The 25,391-nt window shown below is 47.1% G+C and overlaps 2 protein-coding genes across 3 annotated transcripts in view; one reads left to right on the top strand and one right to left on the bottom strand.

Moving 5' to 3' along the window:
• The window catches only part of CDC26 (cell division cycle 26), a 258,302-nt gene that overhangs the window by 103,286 nt on the left and 129,625 nt on the right, over nt 1–25,391 (bottom strand). The gene's annotated exons all lie outside the window — the stretch shown is intronic.
• Nucleotides 361–23,510, top strand: BSPRY (B-box and SPRY domain containing). 2 transcript variants are annotated; one of them, XM_050761025.1, is made up of 6 exons: nt 361–609; nt 5,414–5,512; nt 12,470–12,700; nt 14,677–14,702; nt 20,519–20,643; nt 21,865–23,510. In XM_050761025.1, exons 1-6 carry the CDS (start codon nt 403–405, stop codon nt 22,389–22,391), a joined length of 1,215 nt encoding a protein of 404 aa, XP_050616982.1. In that variant the 5' UTR covers nt 361–402; the 3' UTR covers nt 22,392–23,510. The 2 variants fall into 2 exon arrangements, with proteins under 2 accessions (XP_050616982.1, XP_050616983.1); XM_050761026.1 differs by having other exon boundaries at nt 370–609; nt 14,680–14,702.

Raw genomic sequence — 25,391 nt, 5'->3', positions numbered from 1 at the left:
GCCAAACAGGATCTGAGCTCAGGCAGTTTGTCAGCACAGCCTTGCTTGAAGCTAGGCAGCAAAAGGGCAGTGGTCGGGATTACATAACAGAACGCTTGCAAAGTTCTCAGCGAAAGCCTGCCACTTAGTAAGTGCTCAATAAAGTTTTTTTCCTACGGTCACACTAATATTTGGAGTTTTATGTTTGTTGTAGAACAAATACGCATACAATCGCGATTTCATTCAACAAAGAATTTAAAGAGACCTGCTGTGCTGCCCTGGGCGGGATGGGAACGCGGGTTGGGTGGGAGGAGGCGCAGCGGCGGGGCGCGCTGGCGCACCGGGAGGGCCGGGGGCGGGGTCAACCAGGCCCCGCCCACAGCCACCTGCGACAGGTGGAGCGCACGGCGCGGGAGCACGGCCATGTCCGCCGAGGGCGCGGAGCTGGGGCCCGGGTCCGGTCCCGGGCCGGGGCCTGAGCCGGGGCCACTCTGCCCCGAACACGGCCAGGCTCTGAGCTGGTTCTGCCGCTCCGAGCGACGGCCCGTGTGCGCCGCCTGCGCGGGGCTGGGCGGTCGCTGTCGGGGGCACCGCATCCGCCGGGCGGAGGAGCGCGCCGAGGAGCTGCGGGTGAGCGGGCGTGGGTGCCGGAAGGCGAGGGCTCTGGAGGGACTGGGCGCGCCTGGCGGGACCCGGCAGGGACTGGGGAGCCTGGGGCTTGGCGGACACGACAGCCGGCCCCGGAGCCCAGGCTCCTCTGTGGCTTTGGCTGTAGGACTAGGCGGTTAAGGGTGTGGCCTCTGAAGTCAGGCTGGCGTGAGTTCGAATCCACTCCCTGTGAGTCACGTAACTGAGCCTCAGTGTCTTCATCTGTAGTTTGGGGACAACAACAATAGTACTAGCGCGTATTTATTAGAGTTGTGAGGTATAAATAAGATAGTGGGTAAAATGCTTAGCGATAAGGGGATCCAGGCTCCCCAGGCCCCTTCCATTGCTCTGTTGTGGGAGCTGGGGCTGGCATAGGACAATGAAAGTCTCAGCTGCTCCAGTTCTCAGCGCAAGGTGTGCCCCAGCTCCTGCCCCTGTGGAAACTGACACTGATAAAATCCAGCGCGTCCTTATCCCTTAACCCCTGGACTCAAAGCCCTCCTCCTCCTTTCTCCTCTTTCCCCTGCTCCTGCTGCCTTCTGGCGTCTGGTGCGGTGATCTTTTTCCCTTTCAGGATTGGCCTTGAGTGTACTTCAAGCTGGTTTAAGGGTTTCAGCTGGATAAACGCAGGGAATAGGGAGAATATCAGGAGACTCCCCTTCACCCAGGCTTTCTCCCCACCTCCACTTCCCCCTCGGCTCCAGGATGGCCACCTCCTTGTCATCGCCATTCTCCTGAGCTGCTGAGACTGGAAGAGTCGGAGTCACCTTGGGGCTTCTCTGTGGCCCCTGGGGATTTCCTTGCAATTTGATTAAACAGCTTGTTTCTCCCAACCCCACTCTGGAGTTCAGCCCTGCTGTGAAGCCTGAGGGCTCTCGCTGGGGACTTCACCTACTCAGAGTGACCTGTAATAAACACATCTTATATAGGGTGCTGGGCTTGGGAGGGGTTCAGTTTTTCAGCAACCCCCAAAAGTTCCTGGTTGGTCCTACCTGTTACCTCTATTAACAATAATGATGACGAAGATAAACCTGGATAATGCGGTGTAATCAACTTGCATAACAGACAAAAACTGCAAACTCCAAAGTACTTAAATGTCTGTCATCTCATTCTGTCTTGACCACGCCTTTGAAGGGGTCCTACTTACATTTTACAGATGAGGCACCTGAGGCCCAGAACAAGGCAGTAACTCCTCCAAGCTTCCTAATGTTCAGGGGTGGGACCCAGGGAGTCACTGACTAGGCAAGAGGAAACTGCTGCTTTGCTTCGGCGGTTGGAGGGAGGAAGTGATGCTAATGGGGGTGAGAATGTCATGGAAACCTTAAAAGTAGCTATCAGGACTGGATTTGAGTGGTGGAAAGAGTGAAGCCTGGGGCAGATGGCAGGCCTGGTGCTAGTTTCGGTTGTACTCTACCCCAGGGAGCCTTCTTTGAACCCGTCTGAGGCCCTATGCATATTTATCTTCTTTGCCTGAAGGGAGGTGGGTCTTACCCTCTCTTCCTCTGTGTTAGAGTAGATTTCTGTATTTTGCACATTCCTTCCTCTATCCATCCAGTCAGCAAATAAATCTCACCCTAGGGCAAGACTGTTACCAAAACCAGCACCAGTTCTACTGCTCTCCTACCTCTGGATTCCTGCCCTGTGGTTTTTCAGAAGCCTTCTCAGTGCTCTCAATCCATGGTGCATGGTGATCACAGCTTCCTCCTAGTCAACTCAGTTCTGTAACTTTGTATTTGGACCTGTGAAATGTAAGACTAATTTCTACTTCTGAGTGGAAAGATTTACAAGGGCTTCCTGGAAGAGGTAGCTAAGTTGACTTTTGGCAGATGGAACTGAGGCAGAACTATTAGGGGAAACAGTGGAGGGACTGTTGCTTGGACAGGCTTTAGGTATTACCTGGAGAAAAGGAGAGCAAAAGCAGGGCCCTGGCCCATACCTTCTCGGGGAAGTCACAAGTCACTTCTCTTTGGGCCTCAGCTTTCCCATTTCTTTTTCTTTCCTTTTTGTTTTGTTTTTTTTTTTTTTTTGAGACAGTCTCACTCTGTCGCACAGGCGTGAGTGTGGAGTGCAGTGGCACTCTTTCAGCTCACTGCTACCTCTGCTTCCTAGATTCAAGAGATTCTTCCCACCTCAGCCTCCCGAGTAGCTGGGACTACAGGCGCATGCCACTACGCCCACCTAATTTTTGTATTTTTTGGTAGAGATGGGGTTTTACCATGTTGGCCAGGCTGGTCTCGAACTCCTGATCCCAGGTGATCTGCCCACCTCAGCCTCCCGCAGTGTTGGGATTACAGGTGTGAGCCACCGTGCCTGGCCAGCTTTCCCATTTCTAAAACTCCCCTGAGCTCATGGATGATGCTGATAGCTTTGAGAGCCTTGAACTGCTGAACCTCTTGTGGTCAAGGCAGTGGGTGTTCATTTATTCATTCAACAAACATTTATTCGGGGCCTTCTATGTTCAGAAACTCTCTTTGCGGTACTAGGACATAGAGAAGTCAGACTTATGGTGCTTCTGTTTCAGTGGTGGGAGAGACAGATACCCCAAAAGGTAAACAAACACATAATATATATTCAGAGAGTTATAAGTGCAAGGGAGAAAAATAAAGCAAAGTAAGAGATTGGGTGAGGAAGGAGATGGTCAGTGAAGACCTATCTGAAAAGGTGACATCTGAATGGAGTTGGGGAGTGAGACACACACACACACACACACAGACTGGTGGAAACGGTACAACAGGTGCAAAGGCACTGAGGTCAGGTCAAGTTTGGTGCATTTAAGGAACAGAAAGAAGGCCAGTGGCCAGGCGCAGTGGCTCATGCCTGTAATCCCAGCACTTTAGGAGGCCGAGGCAGGCGGATCACGAGGTCAGGAGATCGAGACCATCCTGGCCAACATGGTGAAACCCCGTCTCTACTAAAAATACAAAAAATTAGCCCGGCATGGTGGCAGGTGCCTGTAGTACCAGCTACTCGGGAGGCGAGGCAAGAGAATGGCGTGAAACCAGGAGGCGGAGCTTGCAGTGAGCCGAGATCGTGCCACTGCACTCTAGACTGGGTGACAGAGCAAGACTCTGTCTAAGGAAAAAAAAAAAAAGGAAGGCCAGCGTGGAGAGAGGTAGAAGGTGATGTTGGAGAAATAAGCTGAGTCACATCAGGTAGGGCTAGGTTGGCTAAGCTAAGAAGCCTGATGTCATTGTGAGTGTACTGAAAGCCATTGGAGGGTTTTGCATAGGGGCATGACCTGGTCTGATTTCCTTACAAAAGGTGGCTCTGGCTAGCTGGGGGGTTGGGGGTGCAGAGTACCCAGTTAGGAGGTTCTAACAGTGGTTCCTGTGAGAGATCATGGCAATCTGGATAGAATAACTGGAGTAGAGGTGACCAGAGGAGAGAGAGAGACTTTGGAGATGGGGTTGATAGGACTCACTAATGGAATTGATGTGGGGTTGGAGACAAACTCCTGGGTTTTAGGTCTGGATAACAGGTGAATGATTGATGGTGCTGCTTAATGAATGGGGATAACTTGGGGGAGAGCAGTTCTGGACAGAACAGAAGATATGGACAGTCAGGGACCTGTCTGTATGACAGAGGACCAAGAGTGTGTGCACCAGAAAGTGATTATAATGGGCTGAGCATGGTGACTTATGCCTGTAACATCCCAGCACTTTGGGGGGCTGAGGTGGGAAGATTGCTTGAGCCCAGGAGTTGGAGACCAACCTAGGCAACATAGCAAAAGTCCATCTCTACAAAAAATGCAAAAATTAGCCAGGTGTGGTGGCACGTGCCTGTAGTTCTAGCTACTCAGGAAGGACATGGGAGGATCACTTGGGCCTGGAAGGTCAAGGCTGCAGTGAGCCTTGATCATGCCACTGCATTCAGCCTAGACGACAAGCAAGACTCTATCTCAAAATCAATACGTAAATAAATTTAACAAGAAACAAATGGCCAGGTGCGGTGGCTCATGCCTGTAATCCCAGCACTTTGGGAGGCCAAGGCGGGCAGATCATCTGAGGTCTGGAGTTCGAGACCAGCCTGGCCAACATGGCGAAACCCTGTCTCTACTAAAAATACAAAAAGTAGCTGGGCGTGGTGACACACACCTGTAATCCCAGCTACTTGGGAGGCTGAGGCAGGAGAATCGCTTGAACCTGGGAGGTGGAAGTTGCAGCGAGCCAAGATTGCGCCACTGCACTCCAGCTTGGGCAACCAAGTGAGACTCTGTCTCAAAAAATAAATAAATAAATAAATACATACATACATATATACATACATACATAAAATTAAATAAAAATAAACACAAGACAAAATGGACTTTAAGGCAAACGTACTACTAAAGTCACTTAGAGAATGTGCAGTTCACCAGCAACATAAAATGATTCTAATCTTAAATGTTTCTAAATAATATAGCCTGAGAATGTTCATAAAGGAAAAATTTGTTTTAAAGTTATTATAATGATAGGCTAGGGTTCCGGGATAAAGACGGAAGTCAGGTCACAGAAGGGGATGATGGACAGTGAAAGGTGTTCCTACTAATGTGTTGGTGGCCTCAACTGAGCTGTTGCTGGAATAGGGATCCTAGAATTAGGGAGTGAGAAGGATAGGGCATGGTGGGGAGAGTGTGGATCCTTGAAGTGGAGATTTAGGAGGTGGTGTAGTTTTTGATAATCATGAGATCTGGGCTATGACCATGGGAGTGGGTGGCTGAGGTGTAGTAACAGGAGAAAATCACTGGGATGGAGTGAATGGCTCAGGTACATGGACCAAGATGCCATGAGCGTTGTTTGTGTTGCAGAACAAGATTGTGGACCAGTGTGAGAGGCTGCAGTTACAAAGTGCTGCCATCACCAAGTATGTGGCGGACGTCCTGCCAGGGAAGAACCAAAGAGCAGTGGTAATTCCTCTTCTTTCCTCTCTACTCGGGCCCCTTAGACTTACGGACTTGGGCAAGTCTAGGGTCCCTTACCAACCTCACAGACTCATTGTGCTACTAGCAAAGCTTCCAATCCCTCAGAGACTCAATTTTACCATCTGGACAGGGTAGACTTGTTCCTGTACCATACTTGGTGCAAAGACTCTGCTAGCAAATGACTTTCTTGGGTATCTTGGCAGAGGGGATCAAGAAAGGTCATATTCACCTACCATGTAGTCATTTTCTGCCCAGCTCCAGAATTATAAAATAACCTAGGACTTTTACATTGAATATTCTCTGTGACAATCTTATGAAGTAGGTAGCAATAACATTCCCATTTACAAATAGGAAAATGGGTCCTTGTAGAGGTTAAAGAGGTTAACTGACCTGCCCAAGGCCGCCTCCTGGAAGTGGGTTCCGTGACCTGGATATTCTGTCTCCCAGGCTAGTGCTCCTTCTGCTACATCCCACTGATGATTCTTTTTTTTTTTTTTTTTTTTTTTTTTGAGACAGGGCTTCACTCTGTCACCCAGGCTGGAGTGCAGTGGTGCAATCTTGGCCCACTGTAACCTTTGCCTCCCTGGTTTCAATCAATTCTCCTGCCTCAGCCTCCCAAAGCTCTGGGATTACAGGTGCCTGCCACCATGCCTGGCTAATATTTTTAATTTTTATTAGAGACGGGGTTTACCATATTGACCAGGCTGGTCTCAAACTCCTGGACTCAAGCCATCCTCCCTCTTTGGCCTTCCAAGTGCAAGGATTACAGGTGTGAGCCGCCGTGCCTGGCCTCCACTGCAGATTTTTTGTTCAGTGGACTCATGACCACTGCTGTGTCATCACTCTTAAGTATGCGTATCAGGGGAAGAGCCTATGAATTTCTTTCTGCACATCCCCTCCCTTCTTTCCCTATAGTACATGGAGCAGACTTGGTACCACATTAGTCAGGGTTCTTTTAATTGCATGAAACAGAACCCAGTTGAACAAGCATAAGAAAATGGGGCATTTCCTGACAGGACACTAGGGGTCCTCTTAGGACCTAAAAGGGGCTAGACTAGGAACCAGAAAGCTGCTAGAAGTCCAGGTAGCTATTCGTTGCCCATCTATGCTTCGCTTTGCATGATGGTCTCCATCTCCCTCCTCTGCCCTCTTCCCCTCTTCTTCCTTATCCTTTTTATTTTATTGTCTTCATGCACTGGTTATGACCTTAGTACTGTGTTAAATAGATAAATAGAAGCTAGTGTGGCAAATTCTGGCTTTTTTTTTTTTTTTTTTTGAGACGGAGTTTTGCTCTTGTCGCTCAGGCTGGAGTGCAATGGCGTGATCTCGGCTCACTGAAACCTCTGTCTCCTAGGTTCAAGCGATTCTCCTGCTTCAGCCTCCCATGTAGCTGGGATTACAAGTGCCCGCCACCACACCCAGCTAATTTTTTGTATTTTTAGTAGAGATGGAGTTTCACCATGTTGGCCAGGCTGGTCTTGAACTCCTGACCTCAGGTGATCTGCCCACCTCGGCCTCCCAAAGTGCTGGGATTACAGGCGTGAGCCACTGTGCCTGGCCTGACAAATCCTGACTTTAAGAGAAAAGCTACCAACATGCCACCAGTTATTTATTTAACAAATATTTATTGAGCACCTACCATGTGCCAGATACTGTTGTTCAATGGGTTAGGCATTCCCCAGTGAAAAAAACAGAAATTCCTATTTTCGTGAAGCCTACATTCTTGTCACAGAAGAGGGACAGTAACAAATAAAATATATGTTATGTCCAAAGGTGATATGTGCTTTGGGGAAATATAAAACAGAAAGGGGAATAAGACGGATTGCAGTTACATGTGCTGTGACCAGGAATGACTTCATTAAGAGGGTCGAGGCTGGGCGCAGTGGCTCATGCCTGTAATCCCAGCACTTTGGGAGGCCGAGGTGGGTGGATCACGAGGTCAGGAGTTTGAGACCATCCTGGCTAACAGGTGAAACCCTGTCTCTACTAAAAATAGAAAAAATTAGCAGAGCATGGTGGCGGGCACCTGTAGTCCCAGCTACTCGGGAGGCTGAGGCAGGAGAATGGTGTGAACCCTGGAGGCGGAGCTTGCAGTGAGCCGAAATTGCACCACTACACTCCAGCCTGGGCGACAGAGCGAGACTCTGTCTCAAAATAATAATAATAATAATAATACAAAAAGTTAGCCAGCTGTAGTGGCAGGCACCTGTAGTCCCAGTTACTCGGTAGGCTGAGGTGGTAGAATCGCTTGAACCTGGGAGGCGAAGGTTGCAGTGAGCAGAGATCGCACCACTGTACTCCAGCCTGGGGGACAGAGTGAGACACCATCTCAAAAAGAAAAAGAAGAAGAAGAAGAAGAAGGATGACATTTGCACAGAAACCTAGGAGATAAGGGAATGGACCACACATCTGGGGAATGAGTGTTCTGAAAAGAAGGAATGGCAAATGCACAGGCCCTGAGGCAGGAGTGTACCTGATATGCTGTAGGAGCAGCAAGGAGGCCTGTGAGGTTGGAGCAGAGGAACGCAGTGAGAAGGCAGTAGAAGATGAGGCCAGAGAAGCAATGAGCTGGATTGTATCCTCAGTGGCGACATAGGGATTTTGCCTTTTATTTGGATATGATGGGAAGCTTTGGAAATTTTTGGGCAGAGCATGATAGTATAATTTAAGATTTAAAATAAACACTTTGGCCGGGCTTGGTGGCTCACTTCTGTAATCCCAGCACTTCGGGAGGCCGAGGTGGGCAGATCACGAGGTGAGGAGTTCAAGACCAGCCTGACCAACGTAGCGAAGCCCCATCTCTACTAAAAATACAAAAAATTAGCTGGGCGTGGTGGTGGGTGCCTGTATTCTCAGCTACTCGGCAGGCTGAGGCAGGAGAATCACTTGAACCCAGGAGGCGGAGGTTGCAGTGAGCCGAGATTGCGCACTGCACTCCAGCCTGGGCAACAGTGCGAGACTCCATCTCAAAAAAAAAGAAACACTTCGGCTGCTATGTTTAGAAGTGATTACAGGCAGCAAGGGTTAAAGCAGGGAGACCAGTTAGGAAGCCATTGTAATAATCCAGGTGGGAAACAAGTGTGGTCTGGACCCAAGCAATGGTGGCAAAGCTACTGAGAAGTGGCTGGATTCTGCATATATTTTGAAGAGGCAACAGGATTTGCTGATGGACTAGATGTAGGCTATGAAAGAAAGAGAAGATGTGTCAGGATAATACTTAAGTTCTTTTATTTGAGCAACTGGCAGGATGGAGCAGCCATGAACTGGGGTGGGGAAGGACTGCATGTGGAGTGATGGTTGGCGGAGGCGGGGAGGGGAGTGGGGGAGACCAGGCGTGTTAAGTTGTTGTGGGCATGAGATACCTATTTGACATCCAAGTGAAGATGCTGAGTGGGTAGCTGCATATATGAGTTGGGAGAGGGCTGGGTTGGAGATAAAAATTTGGGATTTATTAGTGTATAAATAGTATTGAAAGCCGTGGAAGAGGATGACATCACTAAGTGAATGAGTGTAGACACGAAAGAGCAAGGATCCAAAGACTGAGTTCTAGGGCACTTCACCTCCTATTGAGAAGACAGGAGGAACCAGCAAAGGGGACCAAGAAATCAGCTAATGAAATAGAAGTAAATTAAGAGAACAGAGTGTCCCTGCATGGGTTCCAAGGACGTGGGAGAGATCACTGCTCTCAAATGGTGTGTGTTTATTTAACTATCTTATCACAGGTAGAGATTCACGTGATTACTGCCACAATTAAAATACAGAACAGTTCCATCACAAGGACTCCTTGTGCTACCCTTTTATAGCCAATGTACCCTTTCCTCTCCCCTTGTATTATTGTTAATACAAAATTTCTGAATTTGGATTGCTAATCTCAGTAAAGCATTTTTTATTTTTGTTTTAGGATTTTTGCATGTATGCTCAGGAGTGAGATTAGTCTATGAATTTCATTTCTTGTACAGTCCTTATCAGATTTGGTATCAAGGTTATGTAAGCCTTATTCAATGGATTGGGAAACAGAACTCTTTTTTCTTAAGGGTTTACTTAAGATAAAGTTGTTCTTAGTTTTGATCAAAGTTGCCACAGGTTTGACTATTAGTCTTTAGAACCAGCTTCTAGTATTTTTGATCTGCTCTTTTGTATCTCTGTCTTAATTTCATTATTTATTTCTTTTTTTTTTTAGACAAAGTCTCACTCTGTTGCCCAGGCTGAAATGCAGTAGCGCAGTCATAGCTCACTGCAGCCTTGAACTCCTGGGCTCAAGTGATCCTGCTGCCTTGGCCTCCCAAAGTGCTTGGATTACCAGCATGACCCGGTACTGTGCCTGGCCTGTAGAGTTCTATATGTATGTCTATTAAGCATATTCATTGGGCTGAGCATGGTGGCTCATGCCTATAATGCCAGCACTTTGGGAGGCCAAGGCAGGAGGATCACTTGAACTCAGGAGTTCAAGACTATTTTGGGCAACATAGGAAGACCCTATCTCTACAAAAAATTAAAAAATTAGCCAGACATGATGGCATGAGCCTATAGTCCCAACTACTTGGGAGGGTGAGGTGAGAAGATCACTTGAGCCTAGGAGTTTGAGGCTGCAGTGAGCTATGATTGCGCCACTGCATTCTAGCCTGGGTGACAGAGCGAGACCCTGTCTCAAAAAATAAAACACTTATTAGTTGGTTCAAATCTGCTCTCTACTTAATAATTTTTTTTTTTTTTTTTTTTTTTTTTTTTGAGACAGAGTCTCACCCTGTCACCCAGGCTGGAGTGCAGTGGTGTGATCTCAGCTCGCTGCAGCCTCCACCTGCCAGGTTCAAGCAATTCTCCTGCCTCAGCCTCCTGAGTAACTGGGATTACAGACTCCCACCACTGGCCCAGGTAATTTTTTGTATTTTAGTACAGGCAGGGTTTCACCATGTTGGCCAGGCTAGTCTCAAACTCCTGACCTCGGGTAATCCACCTGCCTCGGCCTCCCAAAGTGCTGGGATTGCAGGTATGAGCCACTGTGTCCAGCCACAACTACACTTTTAAAAGGATGCTTGGGCTATTTTTCCAGCATTTCTCTACCTTATTCTGAGAGGGTTTTTGGTTTGTCTCTCTCTGTCATGTGTTTGGAAAGGGAAGTTTTTTCTTTGCCTTGCTCTCCTTTTCTGGGAATGGCTCAAGAAACTTGTTGAGATTGACTAGAGTCTTTTAGGCAGGAATCAGAATCTGATTCATCTTGGGTGAGGATCTGTTTTGATCCAGGATCAAACAGTACAACCATGGTTTCAGGGGCTCACCCTGTGGGTAAGGCATTAAGGTGGGATAAACAGGAGAATAATAGTGGGCTGGATATAGTTGCTCATGACTGTAATCCCAGCACTTTGGAAGACTGAGGCAGGAGGATCGCTTGAGCCCAGGAGATCAAAGCTGCAGTGAGCTATGATAGTGCCACTGCATTTCAGCCTGGGCATCAGAGCAAGACTCTATCTCTTAAAGAAAAAAAAAAAAAAAAGATGAAGAAGAGCAATAGTGAATGAATGTTATTGAACACATAATGTGGCAGGCTTTGTTCTACTTTATATATATTAACACATTTAACCCTCACCATAGCCTTATGAGGTAGGTACTATTATTATTCTCATTTTACAGATTAGAAAATAGAGGCATAGGGAAGATAAGGAAGATGTTCCAAGTTCCACAGCTAATGAGCGGAGCAGTTAAGATTTAAATCTAGACACTATCTCTAAAGCTTAATTTCCTGACCGCTATGTTATGTTGCCTCAAGAGCACACTATAAACTTGGAGTCTTACCTTCTGGGTTCACTTGCCATTCACTTAGCTACTGTCTCCTCCCTGTAAGGCAAACTGGGGGTCTCAGAGTTTTCTGTGAAATAGGAATGACTGCCCCGTGCACTGTACAGAGCAGGTCTTTAGGGACAGGGCATAGGGAAGCTGCTGGCCATCCCTGACTTTCTCACATGAAGGAGGCAGTTCTATTCCCACTTGTCTGGCAAGAGTACAAGTGCAGCTGCTTATACGACAGGTGCCTTTGGGGAGGATTGGTTGCCAGGTGGCATCTGGTGTAAGGGAATGGGATTGGACTGAGAGTCGAGAGAACTGGGTTCCAGTCTCAGCTTTGCTACTGAATTGCCATGTGAGCACTACCAAGAGATCTTTTCCTAAGTCAGAAAAAATTTCCTGGGTGGGCACAGTGGCTCATGCCTATAATCCCAGCACTTTGTGGGGCTGAGTTGGGCGTATTGATTGAGCCTAGGAGTTTGAGACCAGCTTGGGCAACACAGTGAAACTCCATCTCTATTTTAAAAAAAAATTTAAAAAAAGAAAACATTTCCCATTCAGTCAATATTTGAGTACCTACTGCATGCCAGGCACTGTGCTAAGAATTACAAGAAGACACCTGTTAACTTAATTGTCTGAGAATTTATTTCAGGCCTCTTCTGTGGCAGATAAAAATGCTACCACATAACCAGTTGAAATGGACAGCTTTAGGAAGCCATCAGTTTTTTCCCTCAAAATGGTGAAATATCAACTCTACCACTGCTGGTATGGATCCTGCTGATGCGGATGACTTTTTAGGCCCTCTGCTCTGCAATTCTGTGATTCTCTGACCTTGATCCTTTGACCTTGTATTCCCAACTGTGATTAAGCAGAGTATTCTAGTCGGGCTCTAAGTCCTGCCCAGGTCTTCCATTATGTGATCATGGCTCCCTGAGATATGGCCTATGTGTCTGTATCTCAGATTTCTTTATCCTAAACCATATTTGGGAAGTCTTAGGGCAGAGATGTCAAAGTAAAAGGCTTACATGCTATTATTTTCATTACTAAGCCTGTGGCAGACATTGCTAATCAATCTCAACACTCCTTTCCACTGAGCCTAAACCCTTTTATTCCTGACCGGGGCTTTGCACAGACCACCCAGCTCCTCATTTTATCCCTCATCAGAGCATGGCCAGTGCAGCGAGGGAACTGGTTATCCAGCGGTTGAGTCTGGTGAGGAGTCTTTGCGAGAGCGAGGAGCAGCGGTTACTGGAACAGGTGCATGGCGAAGAGGAGCGGGCCCACCAGAGCATCCTGACACAGCGGGTGCACTGGGCCGAGGCACTGCAGAAGCTTGACACCATCCGCACCAGCCTGGTGGGCATGCTTACCCACCTGGATGACCTGCAGCTGATTGTAAGTCAGGCAAGGGTGAGGGCATGACCAGTTGGCCAGGCTCCCCGAAAGTCTGAAAATATGGAGAATGTTTGTCAGTGTGAGGAGGGTGGAGATGAGAATTTGGAGCAGGGATGAGTGACAAAGATTCTTTGCTTGGCCAAACTTTAGTCAGGCTTCTGAGCCTTCTCCCAGGCCCATCTGTGCACTTCATTATAAAATCTAGTTTTTTGGCCGGGCGTGGTGGCTCACGCCTGTAATCCCAGCACTTTGGGAGGCCGAGGCGGGCGGATCACAAGGTCAGGAGATCGAGACCACGGTGAAACCCTGTCTCTACTAAAAATACAAAAAAATTAGCCGGGCGCGGTTGTGGGCGCCTGTAGTCCCAGCTATTCGGGAGGCTGAGGCAGGAGAATGGCGTGAACCCGGGAGGCGGAGCTTGCAGTGAGCCGAGATTGCGCCACTGCACTCCAGCCTGGGCGACAGAGCGAGACTCCGTCTCAAAAAAAAAAAAAATAAAAAATAAAAAATAAAAAATAAATAAAATAAAATCTAGTTTTTACAAAAGAACCCTGCTAAGTCGGTGTAGCCAGAAACCCCCATCTTTGATATCTGATCATCGTTGATATCTGATGAGGTTCCTCATCCACCACCATCCCCCAGGTGATGTCTGATCACTGTGCTCTGTCTGCAGCAAGAATCCTGTTAGGTAGGCTTAGCCATAATCCCCCTTACCCCCAATGTTTCCTCTTAGTAACTTTCCATCCACTAACCCCCGACCCTGCTCTTTAGCTATAAATTCCTACCTGCCCACGCTGTGTTCAGAGTTGAACCCAGTCTCTCTCCCATTGCAAGACCCCATTGCAATGAAGTCTTGAATAAAGTCTGCCTGACTGTGCTCTAACAGGTATCATTGAATAATTTCTTCTCTAACATGAGGCAAGGGAATAAAACTGTTTCTTTGGCACTGATAATAGTTTTCTTTTGATAGTGAGTCAATGTGTACTGAGTGCCTATTATATGTGAAGCGCTGTGCTATGGGGCAGAGTAACCAGATGCAGCTGTCAGCTGCTCCCAGCCTTACAAAGGAGACAAATACACTAACTGATAATTAGGATATGGAAGGATATGTGCTGCAGTAGAGGAACTCACCCATGCTAGGGACTGACAATTCAGGCTAGGGGAAAGAGGGGTCAGAGAAAAGTCGCTTTCCCGATGAAGCGACTTAGAAGCTGATGCCTGAAAGATAAGAAGACTAGCTGTGTCAAAGGAAGTGAGGAGGTGGAAAGAGTTCAGGAGCATGTAGAGAGAACACTGTGCTCCAGGGAGCTGACGAGGTCTTCGATATGAAAACACAGAGCTCATCCTTAATCCTACCACCCAGAAATCACCATGATTCATATTTGGTACATAGCCTTTCAAAGTATTTTATATAGATAGGCAGCTGCCTGCAGTTTTGAGGGGAGAAGGTGGCATCTGAGTCACAAGCAGAGGAAGGAGAATGTGGAACACCTGAGCTGTCCCACTGCCTCTGCAAGTAGGACAGTTTCCATGACTGCCTGAAACCGTGCATTCATTTAGTCACAGCGTCCATGGACAGAGCTTGCTCTTTCACAGACACTGGGACAGTCACAATAGAAGACTCAGAAAGAGTCGCAGCCATCCAGAAGCTGGCAGTCTTCATGGGGGATGCTGTCGGGTAAACAGGCGATGGTCCTGAGTGGAGTTGAGGGGAATCCAGGATGCCCTGGGACATGGGGCAGAGGGATTCATTGTGAGCATGTGTTATGGGGGGGTGTGTGTGTGTGTGTGTGTGTGTGTGTGTGTGTGTGTGTGTGTGTGTAGAACAGCCTAGAAAACTTCATGCTGGTCTTAAAGAGTAGAAGTTTTTATTCTAGAGTCCACATGGAGCCCTTTCTGGTGGTTAAATCTGTCCTAGCATTGACTCCCTGCTGGGTATCTGGTGCCAAGCTTGACTTTGTTTTCTTTTCTCACAGCAGAAGGAGCAAGAGATTTTCGAGAGGTGAGTATAGACCCTGTGATTTGACTGGGTAGTCTTAGAGACCCTTAAGCCTCTTCACACCCCACTGCCTTCAGGCCCTGCTGCTCTTGGGAGAATGCACAGGGTATGCAGCTGAGTGGCTTTCCTGGAGCCCGGCTCTGTGGACAGGGAATCTGTCTGCCCTTGGCTTAGAGAACTGCTTTAAAACACATGGAAAGGCAGTGGAATACTTAGTAATCCAAGGCTTGCCACTGCTTTCTTAAACTTCCTCTGTAAAAAGGTAGTCACCCTGTTGGAGGGTTTTACCACCTCCATCTGCAGATGAAAATATTGAGACTAAAAGGGGAAGGGACCTCCCTAAGCCTGGAACCAGGGGGTTGGACCCGTCTAACACCTGCCCTGGTACTGTCACCTCTGCCTCATTCTTCCTTTCCCCGATGGAGGAATCTTTGAAACTTAAGTCTGCATTACCACTCAGATTTTGCATTTTAGCTCTTCAATAATAAAAGAATTTCACCAGGTCCTGCCTGAGTTCTAAAAGAGCTGAGTGCCTGAGGAAGTGGTCAAGAGGACATAATTTGCCAGGCAGAGTAATTCACAAACCTTCTGTGTGAAATTTCAGAGCTATACTTAGGGAACACAGTCCGTTCTTCTTATTTACTTATTTTTCTATATTTCAACGGGTATAAATTATTTATTTTCATATATAAGTTTCAATAGCAATACATGTGCATGAGAGAAAAAAATTCCACCAATATAAAGCCATTTAAAATGAAAAATGAATCTTTCTGGGCATGGTGTCTTATACCTGTAATTCCAGCACTTTGGGAGGCTGAGGCAGGAGGATAGCTTGAAGCTAGGAGTTTGAGACCAGCCTGGGCAATACAGTAAGACCTGATCTCTACAAAAAAATAAAAAATTAGCCATGCATCATGCTGAGAACCTATAGTCCCAGCTTCTCAGAAGGCTGAGGCAGGATGATCACTTGAACCTGGGTGGTTGAGGCTACAGTGAGCTGTGCTCACACCACTGCACTCAGTCTGGGCAACAGTGTAAGACCCTGTCTCAAAGAAAAAGAAAAAATGAGTCTCCATCACCCTTTCCCAGTCCCATTCTCTGACAGCGATGGGTTTGAATAGATGTGCATTTGTGGACTTATATATAGTCATAGGAGGGTATGGGGGTTTTTTGGTTGTTGTCTTAAAAAAGTTTTTAGGCCTGGTGGCTCATGCCTATAATCCCTTCACTTTGGGAGGCCGAGGAAGGTGGATCACTTGAGGTCAGGAGTTCAAAACCAGCTGGGCCAAGATGGTGAAATCCTGTCTCTACTAAAAACACAAAAATTAGTCAGGTGTGGTGGTGTGTGCCTGTAGTCCCAGCTACTCAGGAGGCTGAGGCAGGAGAATCACTTGAACCCAGGAGGCGGAGGTTGCAGTGAGCTGAGATGCGCCACTGCACTCCAGCCTGGGCGACAGAGTGAGACTCCACCTCAAAAAAAAAAAAAAAAAAGAAAAAGAAAGCTGGGCATGATGACTCACGCCTGTAATCCCATCACTTAGGGAGGCCTAGACAGGCAGATCACTTGAGGTCAGGAGTTCACAACCAGCCTGGCCATTATGGCGAGATCCCTTCTCTATTAAAAATACAAAAATTAGCTGGGTGCAGTGGCACACGCATGTCATCCCAGTTACTGGGGAAGCTGAGGCAGGAGGATCACTTGAGTCCAGGAGGTGGAGGTTATAGTGAGCTGAGAGCCTGTCACTGCACTCCAGCCTGGGTGATGGGACTGAAACCTTATCTCAAAAAAAAAACCAAAAAAATTAAAACACAGATAGGATCATGTTATACCTGTTGTTGTGAAACTTGTTAGGCTATCTGGGACATCTTTCCAAGTCAGTACATTTAGATTCACGTCACTTTTTTGAAAGTTTGTGAAGTATTACACAGTGTAGATGGATCATATTTATTTTACTGTCTCCTAATGCATGCTTGGCTTGTTCCCGCTTCTCCCCTTGTACAATGTTTTCACACTTCTGCCCATCTTCTCTATCTCCTTTATCTTCATCATCTTCCTTTAATACAGTGTATCCTTAATATCAAGCTGATCTGAGTTTTTTAAATTGATCTTTAATTTTTTATTCAAATGATTTCAAACTTAGAAAAAAGTTGCAAAAGTAGTATAATGAGCTTCACCTAGAAAATATCAATTGTTGACATTTTGCCACATTCATTGTCGCTCGTTCTCTCTGTCTTCCTACTTATCTATCTAGTATATATGTTAGAAACTTATTTTTTTATGGTCTATTTGAGGGTGAATTCCAGAAAACATGAACTTTTCTTTCAAAATACTTCCGCATGTTTCTCCTAGAAACAAAGACATTCCCTTACATAACCCCGGTGTAAATTGAGGAAATTTAACATTGATATAATACTATAATCTAATACAGTCCATATCCGACTGTTTCCAATTGTGCAAATGTTCTTAACAGTGTTTTATTTTGTTTTCCTAATTCAGCTGGTCTTTTTAAGTCTAGAATAATTCCTTAGCTTTTTTTTTTTTTTTAAACATTTTTAAAGAGTCAAGGTTAAGGCCAGTTTATAGGATCTCCCTCAGTTGGGTTTATCTGATGTTACCTTATGATTAGATTCAAGTTATACATTTTTAGCAGGAATACCTCGTAAGTGATGTGTCTTCAGTTCATCATATCTGGGGGCACATGATGTCCCTTTGTCCGTTATCAAGGATGTCCATTTTGAGCACTGGGATAAGGTGTTGTCTACTAGGTTTCCTCATTATAAAGTTACACTTTTCCTTTTATAATTACTAAGCAGTCTGTGAGGAGACACTTTCTACATATATATCCTGTGTCCCTTCAGACTTTCTCCCAATAGTTTAGCAACCGTTGGTCACTCCTGCCTGAATTATTCCTTTATTTATTTGCTTGTTTGTTCTCTTATTCAATATTAATACAGACTCATGGATTCTTATTTTATTCAATACATTATAATCTGTCACTGTAATTACTAATTTTTGACATTCAGACTGTCCCAGATTTGGCCAGTAGAAGCCCCTTCAAACTGGACCCTGTGTCCTTTTGAAAAGTTCCCATCATTCTTTGAGCACTTTCTTGCTCTCTGGCACAAGAAGCACAAGAAGAAAACCCCAGCTCAACTTGTGCTTTTCCTGCCCCTGAATCAGCTGCTTCTCCAGGGGACCTGGTTGTTTTTAGTGGAGAATGATATTTAGAAACCAAGATCTGAGCATTAAGGGTACTCAGTGACCTTGCTTCCAGGCCTCACTCAGTGTGTAGCAGATAGAACTAGGAAGAGAGAGAGAGAGTGAGTGTGCGTGTGTGTGTGGCTATTTGATGCATGAGTTTGTATCACAGCTTTTTTTTTTTTTTTTTGAGACTGAGTCTCACTCTGTTGCTCAGTGGCACAATCTTGCCTCACTGCAACCTCCACCTCCTGGGTCCAAGCGATTCTCCTGCCTCAGCCGGCCAAGTAGCTGGGATTACAAGCATGTGTTACCACACCCAGCTAATTTTTGTAATTTTAGTAGGAGACAAGGTTTCACCATATTAGCCAGGCTGGTCTCAAACTCCTGACCTCAAGTGATCCTCCCGCCTCAGTCTCCCAAAGTGCTGGGATTACAGGCATAAGCCACCATGCCCAGCCCATATCACAACTTCTAATTCCAATGTAACACCTCAAGGTTTTTCCTTTGCCCTCTCCCTTTCTACATTTGTACCTTTTATTATTTTACAGTGAGGACTGCAGCCCCCAACAACAATATTTGCTCAATCCTACAATACATACAAAGTTGTCTGGGCATTGCAAAGCCCATATTACTATTGACAAGCCTATCCATAGAGTTCCAGATTTGTCTGTATGTTCTTTATGCCCCCAGGCTGAGGGAATATACTCTCAAAGTACTGTGTTCAAAAGTTGTCAAGCCCCATCTAGCTGGAAACTCACTTATCTGAGAAGTGCCTTGTTGGCTCTGGTGTTTCCACGCTCGTGGCTGGGCTCAACTCTGACCGGACACTGCAGCAGATCCTGCTGCACCGTCTGGGTGTTCTGATCCTGGCCGGGGCATGCTGTGTTCAGGCCCTGTTTCATTCCCACCCCTTTGGGGCCATGAGTTTTGTCTTTGGTACCATAGGGCATCTAGCCCAGGTGGTTTGCTGTAGACTTTACTCTCTATGTTCAGCTTCAGATTTGCCCTGGGATGACAGCTTAGCACCGCTGACATCAGCTCCTCTTTCTTACCCACCTGTTGGCTGGAGCTCCTGCATTCTGAGAAGATGGCAATAGACCCTCTGTTGTCCTGACCACAGAGAGGCTTTGTTACTAAGCTTGCTCCCAGCGTTTCTAAGGCTCTATTCACCTCATGCCTCCCAAGACAGAACAGTCAGTGACAGTCTTGCAAAGAGCCATCAGGGCACATGCCCCACCCCTGTTTCCTCACTCCATTTATAGGCAAAGCCATGAGATATGGGGAGAGAGTGTGTGTATTCAGAACCACTGCCTGATCTCAAAGCCATCTTCAGGATTGGAGGCAGTAGGAAAGGTCTTTCTCAGCACCTGGGTCAAAAGGCTGCAGAGCTCCATGGTAAACTCCTACATTGCCCTATATTCCTTTGAGATTTCACTCCAGGTCAAGGAAAAAATTATGTTGAATGCTGTCTGGGCTTCATCCCAGTTTTGTTCTATTTTTGCATGCAGGAAGGACTTGAATCCAGCTCCCCTTTTTAGCTCTGAATCTGTTCTGTCCTGTCAAATCAGATAACCACTGTCTCCCAGGTTATAGCAAAGGAAGTGTGATTCTATAGAGAAAACAGCAAGCCCAGGGCCTCGCTGCTGATATGTGGCAGTTTTCAACTCCTAGGCATCATATTGTCCCAAATTACCTCTCCAGCAAAACCCAGGCCCCATTGTGAGCTGAGGAGAGAGTTATTAAGAGCACAGTGCCATGATTCATTTGTGGCTGGGGTGATAACTGATGGCCCTTTCCTCTGTGGACCCCTCAGGTGTTTGCATTTTTAAAGTAGAGGAGTGGCTGTACCTTCTGACAAAACCCAGGGAAACATGACTGCCCCAACAGGTCTGAGAGGAAGGTGAGATATTTTCCAGGCAAGGGCAAGATGTTGGAGTAGAAAGACTATCGTGCAGGGGTTCCAGAGGCCCAGGTCTTAGCCCCAGTTCTGCCATTAACTTACTGAGGGACTCTGGCAAGTTGCTTCCTCTGCAGAGCACACTACCTTCCATTTCTAATACTAGCACCAAGAATACATCTCCCTGTAAACTGTCCACCAGCTTTGCTAAAATTAAGGTTTCTCGGGGGGAACAGGGGAAATGGCCACCTTCCCTTTGGGCCGAAGCCCCTGTTTGGGGCCTGGATGCCACCTTTTTTTTTTTTTGAGACAGAGTATCACTCTGTCACCAAGGCTGGAGTGCAGTGGCATGATCTTGGCTCACTGCAGCCTCAAACTCCTGGGCTCAAGCAATTCTCCCACCTCAGCCTCCCAAGTAGCTGGGACTACAGGTGCATGCCTCACCATGCCCAGCTAATTTTTAAACTTTTTGTAGAGATGGAGTCTTATTATGTTGCCTATGCTGGTCTCAAACTCCTGGGCTCAAGCAATCCTCTCCCACCTCAGGCCTCCCAAAGTGCTAGGGTCACAGGGGTGAGCCACTGCACCTGGCCCTAGCTGCCAATCTTGGTGTCACCTGGATAGGAGGATTTTACTTCTGTTCTTCTCTTCACCCCATACTGATGCAGATATATTTCCAGAACCATCCTGAATCTCTGTCTCTGTTTTTCCCCATATAAGGACCGAAGAAGCAGAGGGCATTTTGGATCCCCAGGAGTCGGAAATGTTGAACTTTAATGAGAAGTGCACTCGGAGCCCACTACTGACCCGACTCTGGGCAACGGCGGTTCTTGGGTCCCTCTCAGGTTAGCAGCAGTAGAGCCCAGGACCATTAGGATAACTGGGCTTCTGTCTGTCTGTCTGGGGTTCACTCCTGGTTCACAATGGGGACCCGTGCTTCTGAAATGGTAGCTTAAACAAGTCATCCTGGATGCAGGCTGGTCAGTAGGGTCAAGGTTCCAGACATGCCTGGGGCAGCTGGGCCAAGTCCTGCCCATTTCCAGACTAACATGTTCTGTGGTTGGGTCAAAGATAAATCTCACTCCTATAAGTCATGTCTTCCTTATATCCTGACCTACTAGGGCAGCTCAGTATTATTTATTGGAAACTTGGGGTTTCTCTTTAAGAAGATATAATTGATGGCCAACTGAAGAACATCTGGACCAAGAATCAAGCTGCCTGATTTGCCTCACTTACTCACTTTACACACACTGACTCAGACCAACTGTGGGCCTCACCCTGTGCCACATGCTGGGGCCACAGAGGTAAACTGACATGGTCTTCTGCCTCCAGGAATTCCCACTTAGCACAGGGGTTCTCCAGAGCAGGACTCCTCCAAGTTAGATGGAAGCTTCCATTCTCCCATGATAGTCTTTGCACAATTCATGGAATAGTTAGGTTAATAGACTGATTTTTTTTTTCAGTTTTAATCCTCCCTCCTCATATTATCCTTACAATTTTGGTACAAGCTGTAGCTTGTCTACTCTAGATTCTGGTATCAAATGATGCTTGATTTACCAGCAGTTTAGATATTTGCTAGAAATTGCTTATCTCGTGCTTCCTAGCTCCCAGAGGCTGTGTTTCTAGGACAAGTCCAATCTGGAGGATATGACCAAGTAGAAAGGAGTATAATCAGTGCTAGGTATACGAACAAAATGCTTTGTCTTCATTTTGCCCCTGCCACCAACTCAGTGTCTAAACTTGGGCAACTCCCTTTTTCCTCTCTGGGCCTTATTTCTATCAGAGTTTACAGATGAGGGTCTTGACTGATAGTAACTATTGTTATAAAGGCTACAGTTTACAGAGCACTACATGCTGGGCACTTTACATGTATGATTCTGTTTAATTCTTGTGATCACCCAGTGAGAAGTCCTATTTTGACCCCCATTTTATAGATGAGGCACAGAGAAAGTAAATGGCTTATATGAGGTCACCATGCTAATGAGTGGTGAGGAACTTTTGCTACCTGGCAGGACCAGGTTAGGGCAGGGTGGGCCCTCGGCAACTCTGAGAATTCTTTCTGGCAGGCACAGAGGACATACGGATCGATGAGAGGACAGTCAGCCCCTTCCTGCAATTGTCAGATGATCGAAAGACCCTGACCTTCAGCACCAAGAAGTCAAAGACCTGTGCAGATGGCCCAGAGCGCTTTGACCACTGGCCCAATGCCCTGGCTGCCACCTCCTTCCAGAATGGGCTCCATGCCTGGATGGTGAATGTCCAGAACAGTTGTGCCTATAAGGTGGGCGTGGCCTCAGGTCACCTGCCCCGCAAGGGTTCTGGCAGTGACTGCCGTCTGGGCCACAATGCCTTCTCCTGGGTCTTCTCTCGCTATGATCAGGAGTTTCGTTTCTCACACAATGGGCAGCACGAGCCCCTGGGGCTGTTGCGGGGCCCAGCCCAGCTGGGTGTACTGCTGGACTTGCAGGCTCGGGAGCTGCTCTTCTATGAGCCAGCCTCCGGCACAGTGCTGTATACCCATCATGGGTCCTTCCCGGGGCCCCTCTTCCCAGTCTTTGCTGTGGCCGATCAGACCATTTCCATTGTCCGCTGACCTCTGGCCACAGGAAGCCAGGTCCACCTCCCACCATCCTTTCAGGCCATGTTTCTACTCAGTGTCCTTTTCCCAAATGATGTGTGTGGTGTTTCTAAGGGAAACAAGGCCCACAACCAGTGGGCAGCTTTAGGAGGGATGGGGATCTCTTTCAGATCTAGGCACAACCTGTAAATCACAGGTGTCCAAACTTTTGGCTTCCCTGGGCCACATTCGAAGAATTTTCTTGGGCCACATAAAATACACTAACGATAGCTGATGAGCTTAAAAAAAAAAAAAAAAAAAAAAAAAAAAAAAAAAAAAAAAGTCTGTGTATACATTTTCATGATATCTGCCACCACGGATAAGCAAAAAAGTCCTTGCATTCAAAGGGTTGGAGATTGCTGCTCTGAATGCTGGCTATCTATGGGGAACCCACTGTTCCCTGGGCCTTAGTCTCCCAAATCCACCATGCATCTGCCCCTCTGAGGGTGTCTTCACTTTGTCTCTGGCATCCAGCATGGTGCCTGGTGCATAGTGAGTATGCAATAAATATTTGGCAGGTGAGTGGATGGATAGATGGATAAGTGAATGTAGGTGGACAGGTGACTTGGTTGGATGTGGTCTCTGGAGAAGCACTGCCATTCAGCCTCCTGCTCCAGCTTTGCACATGCAGAAGTGCTTCTCTTCACAGGCAGAGGAGCCTGTGGCTAACGTTTCCGCATCCAATTAATTCAGTGCTGCTTTTTCATGACATGGCACATAGAGAAAATATTTTTTCTAGCACACAAGAGCAACCTGAAAGGCTACTCCTGGCCAGCGGACTCTGTCCTAGGGACCGTGTCCTCCCCCATGTCCTGCCTAGGCCCTCAGAGGACCAGGGAATCGTGTCTCCAGGTAACCTGACTGCAGCCCCATCATCAGCATCTGTCTCACACCTGCCGACTGAGCTCCAGCCTGTGCCCACCGGTAACAGCAGGGATGGCCTTTTCCCTTAGAGAAGCTGATAAGTTTCCCTACCTGATGGCCCCTTCTAACATAAACTGCATACCTGGGGTGATGGCTTAAAGCCAGAAAGAGCTGAGGGAGCAAGAGGGCCAACCTCAGGGCACGTGGGCATTATTAAAGGTCTTGAAAGCATTAAAGATTTATTCCATGTTCTTTGTTGCTAATTGGGTGTATACCGTACGCTGGCCTGTCTTCATACCCTTATTGCATTGTCGGAAATAAATGGGCGGCAGCTCAGTGTAGTAGAGAGAGCCTGGAGATGTTACCAAGACCCAAGGCAAGTCCCTTTATGCTTGTCTCCATGAGAAGTTCACCCTAGAACAGTGGTCTTCAAACTTTTATCCAGGAACTCTCTTCTAAAGTAATCTTACCTACAACTTTAGGCTCCTGGGTCCAAAGAAGATGAAAGGCAGAGCCCTCCCTACTTTCTTTGGGAGCCACAGAGCAGTTTGAAAACCAGTGTTTATTAATTAATTTTTGTTTTGAGACAGAGTCTCAAAGGGAGGCAAAGGCAGGTGGATCACCTGAGGTCAGGAGTTCGAGACCAGCCTGGCCAACATGGTGAAACCCCATCTCTACTAAAAATACAAAAAATTAGCTGGGCATAATGGTGCACACCTGTGATCTCAGCTACTCGGGAGGCTGAAGCAGGAGAATCGCTTGAACCTGGCAGGCGGAGATTGCAGTGAGCCGAGATTGCAACACTGCCCTCCAGCCTGGGCAACAGAGTGAGACTCCACCTCCAAAAAAAAAAAAAGAAAGAAAGAAAAGGAAATTACTGCTGCCTGGCCTTGGTGCCAGTCCCAAGGAAGATAGACCAAAAGGGGTTTGGTCAAGTCCCAAAGAGATCTTCCCTGCCTTTGCCTGGGCACAGCCCCTGCTCAAAAATCTGGGTCAAAGCCAAGGCTTTTCTTGACACCTGAAGGTCCCCATGCCATGTTTCTCCCAACCCACCAACCCAGCTCCTCACAGCAGCCTTTATTCCACAGTTCATGGGCCTGCTGCAGGAACGTCCTCCGCATCCACCTGCTCATCTAAAGCCACCCCCAGTGCCACTCCTCAATTCAGCATCCACTCTAGAACGCTCCCGGGCTGCTGGCACCAGAACACACTGCCAGGAGTGTGCCTATGTTTTTAATGTGTGGCATCCCCTGGCACTGGGCAAGGCACAGAGATGTCCAGCAAATACCAAGTAGAAAGGTGTGGGAAGGTGGGGAGGCAGGAAGAGAAATTTTTGTTGTTTTTGTTTTCAGAGACAGGGTTTCACTCTGTTGCCCAGGCTGGAGTGCAGTGGCATGTAGCTCACTTTAACAGAACTCCTGGGCTCAAGTGATCCTCTCACCTCAGCCTTCTGAGTGGCTGGGATTAAAGGTGTGTGCCAGCACACTGGGCTAGTTCTTAAATTTTTTGTAGAGATGGGGTTTCACCGTGTCGCCCAGACTAGTCTCGAACTCCTGAGCTCAAGTGATCCTCCTGCCTCAGCCTCCTAAAGTGAGAAAAGGAATTGAAAAACCCAACCTACTTCAACCTCCAATTGTTCCCCCCTCCCCACAAACCTACTCCCTACACTCCAGTCCTTGTTCCCCATACTTTCCTACCTCCACACTGGTCCCTGCGACAGAGGTGACCTTTGAGATTGACATTCTTTAGGACACCTCCCCTATTCTCCTAGAATCTCCACTGTACCATGTTTCACATGACAAGCATCCCCATCTACTTACAACCTAGTGGTCAAGCCAATGGGTTTTGGATTCAGATGTGCCTAAATTGCAATCCTGGCTTCTTTGCATGCTGGCTGTGACCTCGGGCAGGCTGCTTAACCTCTGAATTTCAGTTTCCTTATTCGTAAAGTTGTGGTGGGGGTCAAACCACCTAGGCCCAACGAGGTAGCTTTGAGGGTTATATGTGCATATAAGTAACTTAGCACATTACCTAACACGAGGCAGGCATGTCAACAGGATTTCTTCTCATGACTGTCATGGGGTTCCTTGCTTAAATTCTCTTCATACTATG

This window comes from Macaca thibetana, chromosome 15 (assembly GCF_024542745.1).
Source record: "Macaca thibetana thibetana isolate TM-01 chromosome 15, ASM2454274v1, whole genome shotgun sequence".
Taxonomy (NCBI): domain Eukaryota; kingdom Metazoa; phylum Chordata; class Mammalia; order Primates; family Cercopithecidae; genus Macaca; species Macaca thibetana.
The sequence above is the reverse complement of the archived record's forward strand: the minus strand, read 5'-3'. Positions and strand labels throughout refer to the sequence as shown.